At 54.6% G+C, this 23,878-nt stretch overlaps 1 protein-coding gene across 1 annotated transcript; it reads left to right on the top strand.

Moving 5' to 3' along the window:
- Nucleotides 1–459: 459 nt before the first annotated feature.
- Nucleotides 460–23,020, top strand: LOC104381576 (A-kinase anchor protein 8). The gene is made up of 13 exons (XM_086630938.1): nucleotides 460–516; nucleotides 4,773–4,811; nucleotides 5,521–5,553; nucleotides 7,659–7,944; nucleotides 8,851–9,448; nucleotides 9,847–9,988; nucleotides 10,336–10,383; nucleotides 13,432–13,528; nucleotides 15,521–15,662; nucleotides 16,643–16,736; nucleotides 17,618–17,748; nucleotides 18,718–18,813; nucleotides 22,142–23,020. The coding sequence occupies exons 1-13, from the start codon at nucleotides 498–500 to the stop codon at nucleotides 22,670–22,672; spliced, it is 2,256 nt and encodes a 751-aa protein (XP_086487064.1). The 5' UTR covers nucleotides 460–497; the 3' UTR covers nucleotides 22,673–23,020.
- The last annotated feature ends 858 nt before the right edge of the window (nucleotides 23,021–23,878 follow it).

Raw genomic sequence — 23,878 nt, 5'->3', positions numbered from 1 at the left:
GGGGCTGCGGTCATGGCCGCGGCCTCAGGGCGCCGCCGCGAGGGGCCGGGGTCCGTGTAGGAGCCGGGGGGAGGGGGGTGGGCGGTCGGGGCCCTCGGTGTGGCGACAGGCCCAAAGCTCCATGGCGACCCCGCCGCCTCCATCATGCACCGTGAGGGAGCGAGCGCCGCGCCGCTGCCCAATCAGGAGAGGGCATGGCTGTGATTGACAGATGGAGATAGAGCTTCCGCCAATGGGATCGGGGGGATGGATGCCGGCAGCGGTGGGGGGGGGGAATGGGGGACGCTGGCCAATGGGAGAGGCGGGAGGGTCGCGCCTTCTAGGCGAGCTCGGCCAATGGCGGCGGCGGGGGCGGGCCTCTGGAGCGTGGCCAATGGAGAGCTTCGTGGGCGGGACAGAGCGGCGGTGGGGCCCAATGGGCGGCGGGGCCGTTGCGCCTGCGCAGCGGGCGCTCGGGCGGGCAGTGCGGCGCCGCTGGCCGGAGGCGGAGGGGAGAGATGGAGCAGGGATACGGCGGTAGGTGCGGGGCGCTGCGGGGGGACGGCCCTTCCCTCTGTCCCGGGGCGGCGGCTCGGGCCGGGCCGGTCCTCCCATCGCCTCAGCGGCGGCTCCCGGTAGTCCACGGGGGGTCGGCCCCTGCGGGAGGCGCTGTACCCGCCTCCCGTGAGGGGGCGCCGCCGCTGATTGGCTGAGCGCCGCGTCACTCCGCGCTCGGGCGTCCACCGATTGGTGGACGGGTGCTATGGGGGGGGGGGGGGGGGGTGCTGTGCGAGCGCCGTTCCCTCCTTAACACCCCCCGGGGGGGGCGGAAATGGCGCCGGTCCCATTTCTAAAGACGACACAAAATGGCGGCCGCGCGGCCACGCCCCCCTCACTCCCGGTAACGGCTCCGCGACTCCTGCCCGGGGGGGGCGATGGTGGGGGGGGCTCCTTCCCCGGGTAGGCCCGGCCGCGGGGGGGGGACAGCCGGAGCGTCTCCTCACGGCCCCCCCGGGGTTCGGCTGAGCTCCCCGCCACCCCCCCCCCCCCCCCCCGGGCACCGGCTGCACCGAAAACGGGCCCCGTTCCCCGCGGGAGAAGGGGCAGAGACCGCTGCGCAGCGATCCGGGTAGCGGTGCCGCCCACAGAGCGCCATAACGAGCCGCCGTGCCTCAGTTTCCCCCCCTCAGACCCCCCCCGCAGGGCTCCGGGTGTGTCTGAGGTGTTTCCCGCCCCCCCGGTGTAACGGCAGCCGGCACGAAGGCGTCGAGCAAAGCTCCGGGAAGCGGCTGAGAGCCCCGCGAGCGCCGAAACGCCGTTTAGGTTTGTCCGCCGGCGTCGGGGAAGTGATCCACGAGGGAAAATCCCGTCCCAGTCCGTCGGAGCGGTGAGCGGCGTTGGGTTCGCTTCTTCCACTGGGATTTTTTGCGTCCCTTGTATGAACCGCGGCTCACGGAAGCGGAAACTGAAAGCAAATTGCTCCAGTCGAAGTTCTAACCGGTGAATACCGGTTATTTCACGTCTCTCGATGAAGTCGGTTTGGCGGCGAAGCGCTCCCGGATCCGAGCCCGCCAGCCCGGAATCTCCTCCCTTCGCCTCTTCGGAGCCCTCCGTCCTCTTCCCACCTGGAATTCGCGCTTCGCTTCACGCCACGTTCCCGTTCGGCGACACGAGGGTTTCGTGTCGTAATTAACGGCTGCGGGAGGATTTTAGAAATAAGAGCAGCGGCGCCGTTGCTCCGCGTGTTTTATCCAGTTCCTGATTCCCCCACACGGCGCTTTTCCTGCCGCGTTGAGGACAGACCTGTTGACAAGCTGCTCTTTCCGTGTTCCCTGTCTCCGCGATCCGACGCCCGGCGTCTCTTTCCTCGTGATTCCAAACGCTTTTTAAGTGTTTTCTGAATTTTTTGGGTGTAAAAACGAGGTGAGAAGCTGCGACAGGCTTAAAAACACCTTGAATTTGTGTTGAATCATCCTCTACGAGCGCCGGATTCTCTCTCCAGACACCCAAGCGAGGCCGGACGAACAACTCGGAAGAGTTTGGGCAGCTGAAAGTTATTCCTGAGACAGGTTTTGTCGGATTCGTGACGTCGATGAGCTGCCGAAGAGCTGAGATCTCCCCTTTGCCCGGTGGAACTGTGAATAAATTAAAAACCGCGGAGCATCTCATAGCTCCAGAGACGTTTCGGTGTGGATTTTTACCGTTATGGGGTACAAAAATGAAGGAGTTTTGTGTAGGAGATCTGTGATATATAGATTTAGTTCGGATATTTGTGATTCCAGCAGAAAACAAACTTTATTCTCCCTGGATAAAGGCCTTGATTGGAACCAGTGGGAGAACCTTGGACCTCTGCTTCCGGAAGGAAGTGCCTGCTCCGACTCCTGGACCTCGGCTTTTTTTCCACAGGTGTTAAATTGTAATTTTTCAACACTTTGGATTGACTGAACAACGCAAATCTCTCAACGGTGCTCCATCATCTCCAGATTCACACTCCGCTTATACGCTATCCACATTAAAAAATGATTCCCAAGCTTTTCTCCCAGCTCAGGGAGCACCGTCCTTGGAATCACTGGGAAACCAGGACATGCGGTGCACTCAGCTCGAAAAAATTCACCGCTTGGTCCCTTCCAAGTTGTTTTTTTTCCTGCTCTGCCCTTTTTTTTCATGTTTATTTTCCCAAGCGAAGGCGATGAGGATTTATTCCACTGATTATTTTTCTTTCTTCCCTCCTGGGGATGTTCACGGATGCGCTGCGTCGCTGACGGATCCAACCTCCGCGCGTCGGTGCGGCGGCATTAGTACCCAAGTGCCACATCTAGTGGGATTTTACATAATATTTAATTTCAAAATCAGACGTCGAGCTCGGAATTCCCACATTGTGCCGAAAGCTCGACCTCTTCCTAACGCCCATTTCTTCATTTCTTGGAAAAATCAGGATAATTTTGGGAATGCACCGTGCCCTGCGTCACAGCAAGCCGCACGCCGACGCGCGGAACGTAAAGCTTTATCCTAAGAATCCAGAGGCGCGAAGAGACGCGACCCTTCGGCTGAAAAACGCCGCGTTTCGCACCAAAACCTCCATTTTCCTTGGAGTTTTGTGCCGGGACCGCCGCTATTTTTGGCGTCGCTGCCCGGATCCTGCCTGCACCGGCACCTGGAAAACCCGATCCCGGCGCCGTCCCGCTCCCGCTGGGAAGCAAAACCAAACTTGACTTAAAAACACCGACGCGAGAAAGGAAATTCCGCGGTAACGAGGCTCCGGTGGGCACAGTTCCTGTTTTGGTGGCGCCGCGGTCTCCGCGGATCGGAAAGCCGGTGGGAACGGCGCCACACGCAATTTTTTTTTTTAGATTCCGTGTATTTCAGGTGATTGTCCATGGAAAAATAAAGTTGTTAAAAAGGGAGGGGGGTCCTGCGCGGCGGCGGCGCGCGTTCGGTTCGTGCGCCGAGCTGGAGAAAAGTCGTGTGAGGTTCGGGGCGGCCGGCGCTGAAAATAAAGGTGTTGTCCAGAATTCGGGGGTTGTTGCCAAAAAAGAAAAAGGTTTCGGAAAACTGGGGGCTGTTGGCAAAAATAGAAAAGCTTTGCAAAATCGGGAGCTCCTTCCGAAAAACGTGGAAGTTTCGTGAAATCGGGGGCTGCTGCCGAAAGCGGAAAAGCTTGGCAAAATCAGGGCTGCTGCCAGAAATGGAAAAATTTGGCAAAATTGGGGCCTCCTCCAAAGATGGAAGAGTTTGGCAAAATTGGGGCCTCCTCCAAAAATGGAGGAGTTTGGCAAAATTGGGGCCTCCTCCAAAAATGGAAGAGTTTGGCAAAATTGGGGGCCCTTTCCCAAAATAGGAAAGTTTGGCCAAATCAGAAGCCACCTCCTCAAAAGAAAAGTTTTTACAGAATCGGGGGCTGTTTCTAAGGATAAAGAAATGTTTTGCAAAATTGGGGCCAATTCCATGGAATTTTTCTGATGGAAAAGCCTTGCGGAATTGTCAACCACCTCCAAAAATGTGAAATTTTGGCCAAATTGGCGTCTAAGGTGCAGAAGACCAGCGTAAAACGTCCAAAAAGGGCAGAAACGGGGTGGATTTGGGGTGTCGGAACAATTTGGCTCCGTAGGAAGCCGGCCATCGGTCCTGCTGGTGAACCAGCTGCCTTTCCTGATGGGAATACTGAAGGATTTCTGGAAAAATGGGGTTTTTCTGGCCGAGAAGTGGTGTCCGAGACGCCGGGCGGTGTTTTCGGCGGATGCAGCGCTTCCCAAAATCCAGATTTGCCGGAGATGCCGGCGCGGTTCCGTCACCACGTGTTGCTGCTTTATCCGGTTCGCTCCGAGCCGCTTCCCGAGCTCACCGTGGGGTTCCGGGGATGCCAGTTCCCCCCTGGAAAAGATTTAAATCAGAGAAAATATTATTTATTTCTTTCTTTATTGAAATTATTTCTTTATTATCCATTTTATCGGCTCGTCCCCTCCCCTCGGCGCACCTCCGAGCAGATCTGGTGTTCCCCAGGAAAATGGGAACATGTTTCTGCCGGCGGAACGTGACGGAAACATCTGTTTTCCGTGCCCCTCCGGTTCTTGGGATGCTTTATCCCGGGAATTCTCTCCCGGCGTTGCGTTACGCGCCTCTTCAATCCCATTTTTCTTTCCAAATTCTATTTTTTTTAAAATCCACAACATATCTCGGACCTTCCGATGGTGGAAACAAAGCTTTGTTTTTCCCAAACAATGGAAACGCCGGAGCGCAGCGGGAATTCCGGGCGTTCTTGGTGCTGGATCTGAGCTCTGGTCCTTCTCTTGCAGGTTACGGCACCTGGAACGCCGGAGCCGCCAACACTCAAGGTGAGTTCGTGGCCAGAAAAAGGTTTGGAGAATCCCAATTTTAGAAAAAACTTTGGTTTTCCTGCTTTTAGAGTAAAACTTTCTTTTTCCTTCTTTTGGAATAAAACTTTATTTGTCTTCTTTTGGGAATAAAACTTTATTTTTCCTTCTTTTGGAATGAAACTTTATTTTTCTTTTTTTTAGAACAAAACTTTATTTTTCCTTCTTTTAGAAGAAAACTTTATTTTTCCTTCTTTTGGAATAAAATTTTATTTTTCCCTCTTTTAGACTCGAACTTTATTTTTCCCTCTTTGTAGCCAAACAGCGCAATATCGAAACCATTTTCTTTCCAACGTTTCTTCTCCGTTACCCATTTCAGTGATTTTTCTACTCATTTTCTGGAAAGTAGCAACATTTCTCCTTGTTTTTTCTCTAAGAGTGACAGTTACAACGAACATTATTCGCTTTTGCCGTGGTTTCACTGCTGCCTGGAGGTTTTTATGGAATAATTCCAGTTGTTTTCCAGCGGAACGAGATCAAAACATTTCCAAAAATGTATTAAAAACGTGGGAATGATCCCTTTTACCTTCCGAACGAGCCCGTGGATGGCTCAGCTCCCTTCCTTCCCGCTCCGTGCACGAGGATCCGTCGTTTAATCGGCAATTAAACCAAATTCTGTGAATTTTCCTCTGGATTCTGACTCTGTGGCTTTTCCTTTCCTCCCGCCCAGGTTCCTACGGCACGAACGCGGCGAGCTGGCAAGGTGGGTGCCGACGAACCGCGTTCGCTCCGGCTCGGGGGGGTCCCGCGCGGTTTCTCCCGCTGGCTGCGGCGCGCGGAGCCCTATTCCAGCGTTTTCACACCCCTCCTCCTCCCGAATTCCGTTATTTATTTTTGCTCTGCGCCGGGATTGTGGCTTTTTCCCATTGCCGACGGAGCAGCTCTGTCCTCACGCCGGAAAAATCAGCTCGAGGATGGGAAAAGTTGGTTGCGTGTGTTAATAAAATGATTTGGTGAAGGTTATATCGTTTTTCCCTGAAAATCCAAGGTTTTGCCCTTGGAATTCTGGCAGCTCCATGACGGGCAAGCGCGGTTCTCCCTGTGCAAACTGGCGTTCCCTCGATAAATCCCGATTTGCTTCCGCTAATAAACTTTTCCTCCCGGAGCATTTAGTTAATTTCCCTCGATTTGGATCATTTTGGCTCGATTTTGGCTGTTTTCCCAAGTGAAAGCTCGCGATTTTTTTCCGTAAAATATCATTTCATTGCTCCTCACAATATAAAACGGGAACACCACGCATCAGGCTGTGGATTCAGACCTCTCACCTCGAGTCCTGGATGAAACAAAAGGTTTTTTTTCTTTTATTCCTCTTTTTTTTGGTAAAACCCGGGAGCCCCCGTCGAGCGCTCGCGCTCCGTCGCGTTGGGGATTGTGCCGACGCGGAGCAGAAAGGCTGCTCCTGCTCCGGAGAGCTTAGGATTTAAATAAACCCCCAAATTGTGTGGAGATGGGGGAATGCAAAGCCCCCCCAGGGCCGTGCCGTCGGCACAGCCGGCACGGCGTCGGCACACCGACGGCCTGAACCGTGGCCGTGGTTTGTCTCCGAGGAGGGGAATTCAGCGGGATTGTTGCGGCGGTGCTTCGGGAGAGCCCGGAGGGTCACGTAGCGCCGGGTCGGAATTTTGGATTGGGATTTGGCCGCGTCGCTCGTGGCACGTTTCTCTGCTGGAGCGACACCGGATCCGCGCCAGGACCGTAGAGCCGGTCTGGATCTCGGGAAGCATCCGGCAGCTTTGGGAATGCGGTGCTGTGGGGCTTAATTTTGCCCATTTTGGCCGGAGACGTGGCGGCAGCGCGGTCTCTCCGGCTTTTCTCTGGACGGCTCGGCGCGTTGTTCGGAATGGCGAACGCAACTGGCGGCGCTTCGTTTTTCCGCGTAATATCACCCAAAGGAGGAAAATATTTGTGGTTTTAGGGTTGAGCACCAGGATTCTTGGATATTTCTCCCTCCAAGCCACCAGATTTCTTTTCAGGGAGGTGAAATCCCGCGGCAGCCTCGCGGGTGGGATCCGTTGGCATCTCAGTCCTTTCTATCCCCTGCGTCAATCACTGAAGTTTACGGAAATTCAGGGATAAACCACTTTTATTCTGTACAGTGGTGGCAGGACGCAGGTCTGGAGGCAGCCGGTGATGAGACGCGGCGAAATTGGGTTTGGATTGACGGATGGACGGAGCTGATGAGGGATAATTTTAATTTGGGGACAAGATGGTGGTGCCAAGCGCACGGAACGAGGGCAGTTCGGCTGCGGGATGCGGTTTCTGGAGAAGAGAAAGCTCCAGGGAGACCTTCCAGCACCTCCCAGTGCCTAAAGGGGCTCCAAGAAAGCTGGAGAGGGGCTTTGGACACGGCTGTGGAGTGACAGGACACAGGGTGATGGCTTTGAACTGGAAGAGGGGAGATTTCCATGGGATCTGAGGGAGAAATTCTTCCCTCTGAGGGTGGTGAGGCACTGGCACAGGTTGCCCAGAGAAGCTGTGGCTGCCCCATCCCTGGCAGTGTTCCAGGCCAGGCTGGATGGGGCTTGGAGCAACCTGGTGTGGTGGAGGGTGTCCCTGCCCATGGCAGGGGGGTTGGAACCGGATGGTCTTGGAGGTCCCTCCCAACCTAAACCATTCCATGATTCCATAAGATGTCCCTGCCCATGGCAGGGGTTGGAACTGGAAGGTCCCTTCCAAGCCAAACCATTCCATGATTCCATAAGATGTCCCTGCCCATGGCAGGGGGTTGGAACTGGAAGGTCCCTCCCAACCCAACCATTCCATGACTATAACCGTGTTAATTCCAGATTTTGTTTCCCTTCCCTCCAGGCTATGAGGGCTACGACTACTACAACACCCAGACCACCGCCGCCAACACGGCGGCCACCTACAACTACGCCGCCGCCGCCAGCTCCAGCAGCTGGGAGACGCCCAAAGCTTCGGAGCTGAGCATGAACACCGACGTCGGCGCCGCGCTGCCCGTCCCCTCCTACGGCGCCGAGACGGCGGCCAACGAGAACTCGGATTCCATCATCGCCAAGATCAACCAGCGGCTGGACATGCTGTCCAAGGAGGGCAGCGGCGGGACAGGGGACGGGATGGAAGACCAGGAGAGGTGACTGTTCCACTTCTTATTTCTTTTGAATCCTAAAAAAAAACCCATGGCTTTTAATCCCGATAGCTTCAGATCAAGCTGTTGCGATCGTGCCTATGGAATTAGATGTTTGTTTCCCAAAAAATGAGCTTGACTGATGATTTTTTCACCTGCACGTACACGCACGTTTTTTTTTCCACACCTCAAACACATCGAGCTGGACGTACACACCAACCATTGAAAGCAGCTCCCGTTGTCAATTTATTTCCCAGATTTTCCAGAAGGTTTTTATTTATAGATTTTGGGTTTCTTGAAGGATTTTTGCCCTGTGTCCCTTTTTCCTCATGGCTGCCCGGTCATTTATTCTTTTTTTTCCCTCCGGCCGGGTTCAGTGGCCCCGATCTGGAGGGTTATTTCCTATCCGTGTGTGTTTTGCTGCTGGAATAATAGCACAGATCTTGAGGAGAGTTCTGGAATAACCAGAGTTTTGCCTTTTTTGTTGCCATCCATCGCCCACTGCTGCGGCCGGGCGCGATGCCGAGGGGTTTATTCCATTAATTCACACCCCGGGGCACAGCAAAGGACAAAGAGAAGCAGCTTTTCCCTGGGGAAGCTTTTGGGATCGGCTTTTCCGCCGTGGAAACACAATTCGGAGTGGTTTAGTGGTGTCAAGTTAGTAAATCCCTGAAGGATTTCTGCTCGGATACTCGTGCGGAAAACCACAGTTCTTGGAGATTTCCTTATTTTCCCCTAGAGTCAGGAAAAGGCGGAGTGGGACACCGAAAGCGATCGGCGCGCAGGGCGTAAAACCGTTTTGATCCCGTTTTATTGGCCAAACCCGTTTGGATCGTGGTTAAAACCAGCGGCAGACGCCGGTACAGTGTGTCCGGGTGTGGTTTTTGGTGCTGACTGTTCCCTCCTCCGCAGCTCCTTCAGGTTCGAGTCCTTCGAATCCTACGACTCCAGGTCTTCCCTGAACGACCGCGACATGTACCGCTCCGGCTACGACTACGGAGACGTCGGGACCGACCGCAACGATTCTTTCGGGAGCCAGTTCGATAACCGCAGGGATCAGTCTCGGAACCGCGGCAACAACTACGGCCTCGTGCGGGGCCGGGGGCAGAACCGCGTGCAGAACCGCGGGCGGCTGAACGCTTTCCACCGCGCCGACCACTTCATGCCCTCCTCCAGCTCCGAGCGCCTCTCGGCTCGTTGGAACGAGCTGAACTACATGGGTGGGCGTGGGATGGGGGGTGCCGGATCCAACAGGCTCCCTTCCCTCTTCTCCCAAGCCCTCGTTCCCGACTACGGCGACTACGGGGATTACGGCGACTACGGCGACTACGGGGATTACGGCGATTACGGCGACTACGGTGATTACGGTGACTACGGAGACTATGACTATGGCATGATGGGGATGTCGGGCATGGGAATGGGACGGTATGGGAATGTGCCGTACGGAATGGGGAGGCAACGGAACAGAGACAGGATGGGTACGGTGCCCTGGCACATGAACGCGCTCACGGTAAGTCGTCGCCGTCCGTTATTTTATTCCTTTGCTTTTCCCTCGGCTCGGCGGGTGGGTTTCCCTGTTCGGCTGGAGTAGAGAAATTAATTCCCGGTGCTGCCACCACGGAATAATTTAATCCTTCCTGGAGAGAGCAGAGCATCACCGAGCTCATCCGTGCCTATTTTGGCACGGAAAATAGAGCCCCTCAATGCTCATCCCATCCCAAATCCGCTCTCCAGGAGCACCGACCCCGCTGTAAAATCCCTTTGCAGCCAAAAATAAATCCAGAAGGTCACAAGAACCGAAACTTTTTAGGAGATGTAGCAGATGGGCGGGATACTTTGATTTTTAAGCTTTTTTTTTTTTTGATGCTTAGAGTTGAATGATGACGACTTGATTTCTTCCCGCTTCAGCCCAAGAGAAGAGGTTTCCGGAACCGTTCCGGAGGGCGGTCGGACGGCGAGGGAGGGCGCAAACGGAAACAGTCGCAGAGCGGAGACGAGCCCGACAGCAAACAGGCGAAGACCGACAGCGAAGGAGACGACACCGAGAACGGTACGAGCCGTCCTCACCCACTGATATCCATCGGTTTTCCCGGTTTTTAAGCATTTTATCCTTCAGCCGAAAAAATTATTGTTTTTTTTTAACTCCTGCATGTTGTTAAAATTCTCCTGCGAGTGCTCAGGGTTTAGAATTTGGATATTTTGAGGCCCCCCAGGACCAAATTTAACACTTGAGGCGACTGTCGTGAAAGTAAGGACCGAGTTTGCAGCCGAGAGAGAAACCAGGGAGCTTTTTGTGATCCTCACTGGAATTTTGAGCCGTCAGCGCAGTAATCCGGGATTTCTCAGGGACCTCTTGGGGCCCCGACACCCGTTAAATGATTTTTTTCTTTTGTGCAGCAGATGAGGGGGAAGGAGAGGAGAAATCGGGAGATGAAGCAGACAAAGGTGTAAGTAACCTTTTTTTTTCCTCGGTCTTTGTGGGAAATATGGGAATATTTGAGCCCTGAGTGGAATATTTAAGCCCTTGAGCAGTTTCCTCTGCTCTTCCGACTGCGCCGAGGGTCAGGATATTGAAAATTGCCCAAATCCGGCATTTTGAGCCCGGATATCGGGAAGGTGTTTGCTCCTCGTCATTCCCCGTGCCCTTCAGTGGGGTTCACTGCCCCATTTGCTTGGAAAGGACTTGGAAAGGATCCGGTGCCTGAACTTCTCCTTCTAACGAGCCTCGTTAGGGCTCGGTTCCAATTAGTGGTTGGTTTTACTGGGTGGGACGGGGGTCGTTGCAGTTTGTTTCGCTGGCGTCAGCCAAGGTTCCTTGGAGCAGTGACTCGGCTCCGAGTGTTTAAATTCCGGTGGTGGAAGCGATGTTGAGCGCTGACGTGTAGCCTGGTACAGAAAATCCCAACTATTCCATAAACATTAATAAAGTGTTGGGGAGCAGCACAGGGAAAAGGGTCCTGAGGGTCCTGGTGGGCAGCAGGATGCCCACGAGCCAGCAACGTGCCCTGGTGGCCAAGAAGGCCAGTGGCATCCTGGGGTGTGGTGAGCAGGTCGGGAGAGGTTCTCCTGCCCCTCTGCTCTGCCCCGGTGCGGAATTCCGCAGCTGGAATTTTGTGTCCAGTTCTGGGCCCCCCAGTGCAAGAAGGATGAGGAGCTGCTGGAGAGAGTCCAGCACCGGGCCACGACGATGATGGAGGGAGTGGAGCATCTCCCTTCTGAGGAAAGGCTGAGGGAGCTGTACCGGGCTGTACCAGGCTATACAGGGCTGTACTGGGCTACATGGGGCTGTACTGGGCTGTACCGTGCTGGACTGGGCTAGACTGGGCTATACGGGACTGTACCAGGCTGTACCGGGCTGTACTGGGCTGTACCGGGCTGGACTGGGCTGGACTGGGCTGCGCTGGACTGGGCTAGACTGGGCTGCACCGGGCTATACGGGGCTGTACTGGGCTGTACTGGCCTGTATGAGGCTGTACGGGGCTGTACTGGTCTCTACTGGTCTCTTTAGCTTGGAGAAGAGGAGGCTGAGGGGGCACCTCATTAACGTTCATAAATATGCAAAGGGTGACGGCCGTGAGGATGGAGCCAGGCTCTTCTCGGCGACATCCCATAATAGGACACGGGAAATGGATCTGAGCTGGGACACAGGACGTTCCGCTTCAACATGAGGAACCAGTAACCTTCTTCCCAGTAAGGGGCACAGAGCACTGGGACAGGCTGCCCAGAGAGGCTGTGGAGTCTCCTGCTCCGGAGACGTTCCAAACCCGCCGGGACGCGTTCTGGTGGGATCTGATCTGGGTGGGCCTGACATTCTGGGATATAGCCAGTACAGCCCAGTATAGCCCAGTATAGCCCCGTGTCTGATCTGGGTGGGCCTGACATTCTGGGATATAGCCCAGTACAGCCCAGTATAGCCCCATATCAGATCTAGGTGGCCCTGCCCTGGCAGGGGGATTGGACTCAATGATCCTTTGAGGCCCCTTCCCATCCCTGACATCTGGGATTCTGGGATATAGCCCAGTACAGCGCAGTACAGCTCCGTACAGCCCAGTATAGCCCGGTACAGCCACATGTAGCCCAGTATAGCCCGGTACAGCCCAGTACAGCCCAGTATAGCCTGGTACAGCCCGGTACAGCCCCATATCTGATTTAGGTGGTCCTGCCCTGGCAGGGAGATTGGACTCGATGATCCTTTGAGGTCCCTTCCCATCCCTGACAGTCTGGGATTCTGGGATATAGCCCAGTACAGCACAGTACAGCCCAATATAGCCCGGTACAGCCACATATAGCCCAGTATAGCCCCGTATAGCCTGGTACAGCCCAGTATAGCCCCATATCTGATTTAGGTGGTCCTGCCCCGGCAGGGGGACTGTACTTGATGATCCTTTGAGGACCCTTCCAATCCATGACATTCTGGGATTATGGGATACAGCCCAGTATAGCCCCATACAGCCCAGTATAGCCCCTTACCTGATCTAGGTGGTCCTGCCCTGGCAGGGAGATTGGACTCGATGATCCTTTGAGGTCCCTTCCCATCCCTGACATTCTGGGATTCTGGGAATCTGTAACACCGGCATCTCTGTGTGTTTGTTTTTTCCAGGAGAACGGGAACTGGGGCGCTTTGGCGGAGGAAGGTAGGGAATTCCCCCCCTCTTCGCGCCCTCCTGGCTCTAATCCTGCTCCGAATCCATCTCCTTCTCCTCGAGGCGCTGCCAAGACTTGGATTTTTTGGGTTTTTTTGGGCCAAAGCTCCTGTTGTGACCTGTTTGCCGGCCCGAGGCTCCGGCGCTGCCGGTCGTGGCGCAGAAACGCCGCACTGGTTACCCGGACAGTGCCAAAACGGTTCAGTTTGTTCCCAATTTTCTCGGCGCGGACAGTCGCCGCCTGGGCGAACGGATACCGGATTTTGTCATCCAAAACCGACTCATGTGGATTCAGCACTGACAATTTTTGGGAAAGACGCATCGACCCCGAGCACGTTGTGCCTCCTGCGTGGGGGAAAACCACCTGTAGGATTTTTATTGCCACTTTTAGGCTGGTTTGGGGATTGGAACCGATGGTAAAATTCCCATTTAATCCCTGCTCTGATGCCCGAGTCTCATTCCTGGCCTCTGGAAACGTGACAGAGGAATTGTTCCCCGAGTCCCGCGAGGCTCGGAGACTCCAGCTCGGGGCTTTCTACCCCGGAACACCGTGAGATGAGGTCAGCTGAGTCGTTAGTTCCTTTTCATTCCCTTCCCAATATTCATCGAGGAATTCTTGGGAGGAGGATTATATCCCAAACCATCCCAAGGAAGCAGAACTGCCACTGGAGCGCTGTTTTGGGGGTTTTTTTTGAGGTTTTTTCTTTAATCTTCTTGAGGAGCTTTTTAAGCCTCATGAAAAATAAACGGGGAAAAAATTAAGGATATGGGGAGAAGCAGCGGCTCTTCCCGAGGAAGGGAAGAGATGAACACAGTAATTCCCATTTATTTTCGTTTCTCCTTTCCCCAGCATCTGGGGATGGCTGTGAAGAAGACGACGAGGAGATGAAGAAGAAGAGGGAGAAGCAGCGGAGGAGAGATCGGATGCGCGATCGGGCGATGGACAGGTGAGAAGGACGATGAGCCACCTCTGTTTCCCTGGATATCCCGGTGGAAAACGTTTCCCTCAGTTATTCCTCCGCACGGATGCGGGGAATCGTGGGTTTTGGGGGTCAGCTTTCTGATTTCAGCTGGTTTTTGTCCCTTTTTGGGTGTTTTATGACTGGTTTAAGCAGGAGAATGACTTTTTTTTAAGGAGAACACTCTGTGCTGGATCCATCGATCCGCGTGTGGAGTTACAAATCCAGAAGGATGTTTTCAGCGGCTCCGTATCCAACCTTGCTAATAAAATATGGCAAAAAATGATCCATGGACAGGCCGACCAGCGGAGGCGGCCGCCCCGTTTCTGCGACTCCGGCTTTTCCCACACCGGGGAGAACGTTTTCCATCATAAATTGGGATGAGTCCTCTCCTGCCCTGGGAATTCATCCGGGTGTTTTTAAACTCCTGCAGGGTTTTAGCTCCCGTAGCGTCAAGTTGGAGGGAGAAGCAGCTGGTTTTATTCCGGGCAGGTTCCACGCGGGTGACGAAGGTCCCAAAGACAAAGTGGGATCCCGTGGGTGGCACTTGGGATAGAACTAAGAGGTGCCATTCGGAGAGACCTGGGCAGGCAGGAGAAATTTAATGGAATACCAGAAGGGCAAGTGTAGAGTCCTGCGTCTGGGTAGGAACAACCCCAGGTACCAGTACGAGCTGGGGACTGAACTGGTGGGGACCAGCACAGGGGAAAGGGACCTGGGGGTCCTGGTGGGCAGCAGGATGCCCACGAGCCAGCAACGTGCCCTGGTGGCCAAGAAGGCCAGTGGCATCCTGGGGTGTGGTGAGCAGGTCGGGAGAGGTTCTCCTGCCCCTCTGCTCTGCCCCGGTGCGGAATTCCGCAGCTGGAATTTTGTGTCCAGTTCTGGGCCCCTCAGTTCAAGAAGGACGAGGAGCTGCTGGAGAGAGTCCAGCGCAGGGCCACGACGATGATGGAGGGAGTGGAGCATCTCCCTTCTGAGGAAAGGCTGAGGGAGCTGTACCGGGCTATACTGGGCTGTACTGGGCTGTACTGGTCTCTACTGGTCTCTTTAGCTTGGAGAAGAGGAGGCTGAGGGGGCACCTCATTAACGTTCATAAATATGCAAAGGGTGACGGCCGTGAGGATGGAGCCAGGCTCTTCTCGGCGACATCCCATAATAGGACACGGGAAATGGATCTGAGCTGGGACACAGGACGTTCCGCTTCAACATGAGGAACCAGTAACCTTCTTCCCAGTAAGGGGCACAGAGCACTGGGACAGGCTGCCCAGAGAGGCTGTGGAGTCTCCTTCTCCGGAGACGTTCCAAACCCGCCGGGATGCGTTCTGGTGGGATCTGATCTGGGTGGGCCTGACATTCTGGGATATAGCCAGTACAGCCCAGTATAGCCCAGTATAGCCCAGTACAGCCCCGTGTCTGATCTGGGTGGGCCTGACATTCTGGGATTCTGGGATATAGCCCAGTACAGCCCGGTATAGCCCAGTAGAGCCCCTCATAGCCCAGTACAGCCCCATATCTGATCTAGGTGGCCCTGCCCTGGCAGGGAGATTGGACTCGATGATCCTTTGAGGCCCCTTCCAATCCATGACATTCTGGGATTATGGGATACAGCCCAGTATAGCCCCATACAGCCCAGTATAGCCCCTTACCTGGTCTAGGTGGTCCTGCCCTGGCAGGGAGATTGGACTCGATGATCCTTTGAGGTCCCTTCCAATCCCTGACATTCTGGGATTCTGGGATATAGCCCAGTACAGCCCAGTATAGCCCGGTACAGCCCCATACAGCCCGGTACAGCCCAGTACAGCCCCATATCTGATCTAGGTGGCCCTGCTCCGGCAGGGGAATGGGACTCGATGATCCTTTGAGGCCCCTTCCCACCCCTGACATCCGGGATTCTGTGAGGTGGACGATTCCAGCAGAGGCCCTGACGGCCTCGTCCCCTCGCTGTTCTCGTTAAGCTGGTTCCTCCTTTGCTCCGCTCAGGATCCAGTTTGCCTGTTCCGTCTGCAAGTTCCGCAGTTTCGAGGAGGAGGAGATCCAGAAGCACCTCCAGAGCAAATTCCACAAGGAGACTCTGCGATACATCGGCACCAAACTCCCGGATAAAACGGTCGAGTTTCTGCAGGTAGGCGGGTTGCCCGCCGGTGGCTCAGCCCTTCCTTGCGCCCGTGCTGGGAATTCCAGGTTTAAATTGGGATTTCGAGGGTTTCAGTTGGGATTTCCAGGTGTAAATGTGGATTTCGAGGGTTTCAATTTCAATTTCCAGGTTTAAATGTGGATTTTGAGGGCCTAAATGTGCATTTTGAGGGCCTAAATTTGGATTTTGAGGGCCTAAATTGGGATTTTGAGGGCCTAAATTGGGATTTTGAGGGTTTAAATTGGGATTTTGAGGGTTTAAATTGGGATTTTGAGGGTTTAAATTGGGATTTTCGGGGTTTAAATTTGAATTTTTGAGGGTTTAAATTGGGATTTTGAGGGTTTAAACTGGGATTTCGAGGATTTAAATTGGGATTTCCGGGGTTTAAATTTGAATTTTGAGGGTTTAAATTTGGATTTTGAGGGTTTAAATTTGGATTTTTGGAGTTTAAATTTGGATTTTTGGGGTTCAAATTAGAATTTTTGAGGGTTTAAATTTGGATTTTTGGGGTTTAAATTTGGATTTCAGGGTTTGCGCTTGGATTCCCAGGGCCTAAACTGGGATTCCCAGGGCCCAAATGGGATTTCGATGCCCACGCGGGGCGCGGAGGGGCCACAAACTCGCCCCCGCTCGCTTGGCTGACGTCACCGCCTGTTACCGCGTCACGCGATGACATCACTTTGCACGACACCAGTTCTGACACGTTTTCGTGTTGGGAGGGAAAGTTCCGTTTGAATCTGAGGGGAAAGGCCGGAAATGAATATTCCAGGGATGGTCTACGCGGAGAGCTGAGCAAGGAGAGCTCCGAACTGGGATGTTCCGTTCTCCGCGTGACCGGCGTTGGCATTTTGGGGGCATTTTTCAAGGATTTGGGGTCTCCCACAAAGAACCAGCTCTCCGACTGGGATCTTTCCGGCTCCTACCGCCCGCCCGGATGCGTTGCGAGTTTCCATCTCCTCCTTTTTCAGGAATACATCGTCAACAGGAATAAGAAAATCGAGAAGCGGCGCCAGGAGCTGACCGAGAAGGAGGGCACGAAGCAGAAGCCGGATCCTTTCAAGGGTAAGTGCCCGTTCCGCGCCCGGAGACGGAGCAAGCGCGCAAAAAAACAAGGAATTCTGGTTCCAGGGAGAGACAGCGGCACAACCGTGCAGGATTTGGGTAACTCCACCTCTGGTTCTGGGTGTTTGGGGTTTTTTTTTGCCAATTTTGTGAAATAAATGGTCTCGGTGGGGCAGGGGCAGCGCCCGGCCTCGCCGCCGTTTCCCAAGTAGCGGATCCCTGCGGCTCGTGCGCCGTCGGAGAGAACGGAACTCAGATCAACGGGGCAAAACTCCCGGAAATTGTGGGATTTGGTGGCTGTTGGGTTAACGCAGCGGGACCTGCGATGGCTTGTAGTGCTAAAATGGTGGAATGACCCGTTGGAACGAGCGTGGCGGGGGAAAAATCCGCTTTTTCCCATCGCCGTGTGCCGGTTTGCAGCGCTCCGCCGCCTCCGTGCCGGGAGCGACGAGCGGAGTTTGGTGAAGCCACGCGGCAAATCCCGCAGGTGGGAAACCTGGGTAGGGAGGAGGAGCGATCCCGGAGCCGGGGAAGGGATGATTTATCCCTTCTCCCTTTATTTAACTAGATTTTTGGGGAGTCAGGCTGATTTGGGGAGGAAAAAAGCTTCGGGTGAGTCGATGGCTTCGTACTTCGGGATCTTTCCCGCGGGTCGCTCCCTCCCGCGCCCGGATACGGCGTCGGCACAATCCGGCTGCGAGCACCATCGCTCTCAGCGACGCGTTTCCATCCGCTTTTGTCGCCGAACGCGGAAAACCGTCAGGAACGCAGGCGCCGACCCGGCGTTTTGGCCGTGCCGGGGTTGGGGGGGGGGGGCGGGAGGGCGGCGTTCCCCATCCCGCCGCGGTTCCTTCGGGATTTTGGCTGACGTCTCGCCGCAGGGATCGGCCAGGAGCATTTCTTCAAGAAGATCGAGGCGGCGCACTGCCTGGCCTGCGACATGCTCATCCCGGCGCAGAACCACCTGCTCCAGCGGCACCTGCGATCCGCCGACCACAACAGGAACCGCCGGGTAAAGCCGCTTCCCGCGCTTCCCGCCCGGAGCCGCTCGGCCCTGCCGCGGCGAGGGGGACGCCTCCGGGTGTCTGGGGGTTTTTTTCCCCATCCAGACTCTTTTTCTTCCCCATCCAGACTCTTTTTTTTTCCCCATCCAGACTTTTTTTTCCCCCCATCCAGACTCTTTTTTATTTCCCCGCCTCATCCAGACTCGTTTCCCCTTCCCCTCTCCATCCAGACTCTTTTTTTTTCATCTCTCTCCAGACTTATTTTTTCCTTTTTCTCCATCCAAACTCATTTTTTCTCCCTGTCCAGACTTGTCTTCCCTCTCTCCATCCAGACTCTTTTTTTTCCACGACATCTGGACTGTTTTTTCCCCTTTTTTCCCCTGTCCGGAGTCTTCTTTTTTCCCCTTTCCCTCCCTTTCTGGACTCTTTTTTTCCCCTTTCCCCTCCCCACATCCAGACTCTTTTATTCCCCTTTTCCCCCTACATCCAAACTCTTTTTTCCCCCCACATCCAGATTCTTATTTTTCTTTTTCCTCATCCAAATTCTTTTTTTCTTGCCCCAGCCAGACTCTTTCCCCCCGTCCAGACTCATTTCCCTCTCCCCTCCCCATCCAGACTCTTTTTTTTTTCCATCTCTCTCCAGACTTATTTTTCACTTTCCCCCCATCCAGACTTGTTTTTTTCCCCCTGTGCAGACTCATTTTTTCTCCCTGTCCAGACTCTTTTGTTTCCCCAGCATCCGGACTGTTTTTTTTCCCTTTTTTCCCCTGTCCGGACTCTTTTTTTTCTCCCCTTTCCCCTCCCCACATCCAGACTCTTTTTTTTTTCCCCTTTTCCCCCCCATCTGGGCTATTTTTTCCCATTTCCCCCCACATCTGGACTCTCTTTTTCCTTTCCCACCCTGTCCAGCCTCTTTTTTTCCCCCTATCCCGACTCTTTCCCGTTGGGACTCACCCCGCCGTGGGCTTCCCTTTCAGATGGCCGCCGAGCAGTTCAAGAAAACCAGCCTCCACGTCGCCAAGAGCGTCCTGAACAACAAACACATCGTGAAGATGCTGGAAAAGTACCTCAAGGTGAGCGAGCGGAAGGACCGGCAGCTCCTTGCCGAGCCGCCGGAGCGGCGCGGCGCCGCGTCCCGCCGTGTGCTGCGCCTCGGTGCCGGGACGCCTGGGAGACGCGCCGGTTCCGCTCCGCTGCCTTTTTCTCTCTTAAATCTTCCGTCTGATTTCTCTTTTTTTCTTTTTTTTTTTTTTTTTTTATTTTTTTCCATAGGCGGTTTGCCACTTCCCGTGGTTTTTGTTTGGTTTTTATTAATTTTTTTTTTTTTTTTTTAATTTATTTAACTCACAGACCTGCATTCCCAGATTTACGAAACCTTCCGAAACGGAAACGTAACGAAAAGCCACCAAAATAGCAAAAAGAACTCCGCTTCCCCCAAAGCCACCCCTCGAGCCGTGGCCTCGGAGAGGGGGGGACACCCACACAGGGACACCAGATTCCCCCCACCTCCCCTTCCCCGCGTGAGTCCCGCCGGGATTGAATCCGAGGCGGACGGCTCCCGATCCCCCACCGGGGATGTTTTTTACCCCGTCTGAAGGTAAAATGTCTGCGGCGCTTCCGGCAGCTCAACCCAAGGACAGAGCGCCCCGAGGTGGGGGCACAGCGATTCCCGGGAGTCGGAACCCCCTCGTTAGCCCCTTCCCACCCTTTTTTTTTCCCCTCCTCTTCCCTTGGGAAGCACCCTTGGGAGGTGGACACCCCGAGCGACCTTCCGAGCCGAGATGGAGCACGAGGAGAGGGGGCAGAGTAGGATTCGTGTAAACCCAAACCAGCGTTGGGAATTCCCGAAATGAAATCCGGAAAACAAACCCACCATCTTCAGAACGTGGGGAGGGGGTTAACGGGCTCCAGGCGGGAACATCCGCTGCCGAACGGTTACGGCTTCGCCGTATCCGCGGCTCCGGCGGGGGTTTCGTGGGTGAGATCCGCATCCAAGAGAGAGGAAAAGTCACATCCTCCTCCGCCAGGCGAAGATGGAAAGAAGCAATTTTGGGATTTTTTTTTTTTTATTTAATTTTTTTTTTTTTTTGGCTACTTGCTCGTTCTCCGGGAATCCGGGAGCGGCCCACGATCCGGCAGGAGACACGGACAGGCAGATGCCCACACACACACCCCAGCCCTGACGGGGGGAGCAGACGTTTCCCCCCGTCCCATCGGCCTCACGGTTTGATTTTTCCTCTGACCCCGGACTGAGCTGACTCTGGTCAAGCCCGGTCTCCAAAAAACACCACCAAAAATCCTAAAAAACGAAGAAAAACTGCGACTCCACCCTCTGGGTCCGGTGAAAAAAGAGACTTTGAGCCACTTTGCCGGCGTTAAGTCTCTCCCCTTGGAACGGCCTCGTACCCGTTGAGCAGGAGGGTGAGATTAAATAAAAAAACAAACAAAAATAATAATAATAAAAAAACAACAAAATAAACCAAAAAAAAAACCCAAAACCAAAACAAACCCTGCGGTACCCCACAGGATAATGCCTTCGGGGCGGACGAGGTGCAAACCTCCGGGATCTCTCGGCGAAATGCCGAAATCTCCTAAAAAACCTGAATGACTAAAGTAAATTTCTCCCAAAAAAAATCAAAAGGCCGGAACTACTCAAGTGCAACTCCCGTCTACCCCCGCCAGGGTCCGCAGGCGCGTCCACATCCCATGAGCAACGGCATCAAAGGCTGCCGGCAGAGCTAAATGCATCGGCACGGAGGAGATCTTCGGATCCATCCCACCGCGGTTCTCCGTATCATTCCCAGGTGCAAAACCAGGCTGAAAAGGGGTGGAGGAAAATCTGAGGATTCCAGGTAATGCCAAGAGGTCGCCTCCGCCATAAACCAAACCACGCTCTCTCGGCAAACCTTCCTTGGGAAAGGCGATGCCGGAGGCGCAGGGCGATGGTGGTTAATCAAGACTTGGCCGCACCAAGAGGTGATTCCGTGACCCCGTCGGCCTCGCAATTCCTCGGAGGGACGGTGGGACACCTCCCCCTTCCCAAGGGAAGCCGTGACAGTCTCCACCACCAGTGGACTCCCCCTCCCTCCCTGCCCCCCGCCCGGTTTTACCGGCGCTCACGGACGGTTGAGGGGTCCGGATCGTTTTTTTGAGGTAGAACCCGTTGAGGGTTTTTTTAGGAATTTCTCCCTTCCCTCCGCGACCTCCGTAGGTCGGCGATCCTCAGCCAGAGAAGATGAACGTTGAGGTTTCTCCTCCACCCTCATGGATCTTCTCGCCTGGAGGCAGCCAACGTGGGCTGGATCTCTGATCGAGGCAGATCCCCTCAATTTGGGGGGAAAAAAGGCAAAAAAAAAAAGGAGGAGAGGGTCTGGAGAGCTTTTTTCCACCCCCTCCTCTCGCTTTCCGGAAAGAAAACCTCCGATCCCCGCAGCGGTCGGTGGGATTTCCGCCGGCGTCGGCGTGCCGCGCGCTCGCCTGCCCGGTTTTGTTTTCCGCTGCGATGAGCTGTAAGGGAGGAGGGGGGGGTTAAAAAAATTTCCGGAAAAAAAAAAAAAAAAGGGAATTTTGTGCTGGGATTGCGACACGGGTGTGTGTGGGGCATCTCCTCTCTGGTCAGGTCGAGGTTGGAGGGCAGCGACCCCCCGACTTCCATCCGTAGAGCACCTCGTAGCTCCCCCCCGCCGCGATCCGAGGCGGGAGCGGCGCTTAGGATCCGCCGTCGGCACGGATGAAGGTAATGGGATGGAAAACGGAACCTAAAATCCCCCCAAATCCCACCAAAATCCACCTCCCTGTAAAAACAACCCCAAATCCAGAGGGTCTTGGGGTCCCCAAGAGACCCGGCACGGCAGGACGTGGCGCTGGGGAGAGGTTCCGACCGCCTCCGGATTCCTCCGTCTCCCCAAAAACCCCCGGAAAACCTCAAAATCAATAAAGGCGAGATGAAAAGCCGGAAGCGTCGCCACTCTTCCCAGCCAGGGAAGGGGAATCCGGCCGCTGGCAGCACGAAACCGGCCACGGAATTTGAGGAATTCTTGGTTTAATTTATTTTTTTTTTTTCCTGAAAAATCGCCCAGTTCCTCCCGGGTGAGGAGCGGAGCCGATGAACCCCGGTGGGATCGTGGTTGGATGGTTATTTTTCCGAGAGCTCTTCTCTCGCTGCAAATCCTTCGGGATTTTTCCACACTCGGATGATGATTATTGTTATTAATTATTACTTTTCCACCGGTTTAAGAATCTTCCGTCGCCAAACCGATGGATTTTTCGGTTGCCGTAAAAAAAACACCAAAAAAATCACCAAACCGCGACTTCTCCCGCGTTTCCGCGGCGGAGATTCCCTTCGCCTCACCGCACCTCGATGACTCTTCCCTCTCTCTCCCGTCTCTTTTTTTTCCGTAGGGAGAAGATCCTTTCACAGATGAAATCACGGATCAGGACGTGGATGAAACTTTGGAAGGCGGAGACGGCGCCGGAGAAGGAACAGCGGAACCCGTCGCCGTCGATGTTGCCCCGGAAGGAGAAGGCGGAATCGCGGAAACCACGGAAACGACAGAAACTTCCGAAGAGTTTTCCAAACCTGAGGAATTCCTTAAAAGTCTGGGGGAGCAAAATCAACCCTCCAAACCGCTCTTGATGCCTCCGTTCCTTCAGGACGACGAGCTGGAAGCGGAGGAGGCGATGCCGGAAGCGGCGTCGGAAGCGGCGTCGGAAGCGACGGCTGCGGCGGCGGCGGAATCCCCGGAAGAACCGTCTGCAGTTCCTGAAAATCTCCAAGAATCAGTGGTTTCCCCCAAAAATGAAACTGAGGGTTGGGCAGGCGGAGAGGAGGAAGAGGAGGAAAACGGGCGCGAGGCGGCTGGCGGCGGCGGTGAGGAAGAGGAGGAGGAAGAAGAGGCTGCACCGGCGGCTACGGAGCCGCAACCGGAATAACTGTGAATATTTGCGTGAAGGTGATGGTATAATCCGTGATTTTTCTTTTAATTTTGGGTTTTTTCCTTCTTTTTCCGAATCATTTTCCGAGCGCAGCGCTCCCAGAACGGCCAGTTTGGGATCTAATTAGGGAGAGGGGCCTCCGGCTGCTTCGTTAAGAGATTAATTAATTAATTGCGCTTCGTTTTCTGCCGATCCGTGGTTTGCTGGAGGATGGAGAGCGCCGGACATCATTCCCTTTCCCGGAAATCCCGCCGGCTGTGCCTCCGGATGGTTTTGGTGGTGTTTTTTTTTTTTTTTTGGAGGGGGGGTGGGGGGAAAGGGCGTGGAAATTTTAGGCTGGAAAAAAGGAAAAAAAAAAAAAGAAAGAACACCAAAAAAAAAAAAAGAAAAAAAAGAAGTTTGGAAAAACAATAAAAGCATCGATTCCATCGCGGCGGCTCGGTGGGTTTGACACGCGGCGGGAACGTCCCCCCTCATTCCGTAACGCCGAAAATCCTCCGGTTAGGGAATTTTGGGGGGGTTATTTCCCAAAAAGCGGCGTTTTTCCTATTGGGAACCGCGTAAATTTTCATTTCCCTTCGTTCCCGCGGAGCAGTGGGGTTGGGAATTCCGTTCTGCAGCTGGATTATCGCCCGATTATCGCTCATTATTTTTTCTGCCAGCAAAGAAAATAAGTCGTTTTCCCAAAAAAAAAAAACCTTTTCCGGCAGAATTTGCACCTCGCGGCCGCATCCTCCGGCTCCGAACCCGTTTCCTTACGGATTCGCTGGAAAAAAAAGTGACAATTTGGTGCTTGCCGGGTGGGTTTGGACCAAAAAGCCCTTTTTTTTCCCCAAAACGAGCCCCCGACGGGCGGCTTGATGGGTGAAACCCCAGGATTTTAGTGACGTGACGTCATTAGCGCCCTTAATGACGCACACACCCCCCGCGGGGCGAACGCGCTGAGCTCCGCCCCGCGCTCGGCCATCTTGGAGGGGGCAAAGGTCACGGGGGGCGGGGCAAAGGTCACGGGGGGGTGTTGCGCGTGTGGGTATGACCTCATCCCCCCCTCCCCGCAGCGTGACCTCACCGCGTGACGTCACGCCGCGCGGCGCCGTGTGGGGCGGTTTGTTGTTTTTTTTTTTTTTTTTAGTCCTCGGCCCCGCCCCCTCGCCGCGTGACGGCGGGGTGGGCGGGGCGCGGCTGCGCCGTGACGTCAGGCGC

This window comes from Tauraco erythrolophus, unplaced genomic scaffold (genome assembly GCF_009769465.1).
Source record: "Tauraco erythrolophus isolate bTauEry1 unplaced genomic scaffold, bTauEry1.pri scaffold_61_arrow_ctg1, whole genome shotgun sequence".
Classification (NCBI taxonomy): domain Eukaryota; kingdom Metazoa; phylum Chordata; class Aves; order Musophagiformes; family Musophagidae; genus Tauraco; species Tauraco erythrolophus.
The sequence above is the reverse complement of the archived record's forward strand: the minus strand, read 5'-3'. Positions and strand labels throughout refer to the sequence as shown.

Excerpts from the sequence above, each read along its gene's own strand:
- LOC104381576 (XM_086630938.1), top strand. Across the intron at positions 9,449-9,846 it reads GGCACATGAACGCGCTCACG|CCCAAGAGAAGAGGTTTCCG; the intron begins GTAAGTCGTCGC and ends TTCCCGCTTCAG. Across the intron at positions 10,384-13,431 it reads GGGAGATGAAGCAGACAAAG|CATCTGGGGATGGCTGTGAA; the intron begins GTGTAAGTAACC and ends TCCTTTCCCCAG.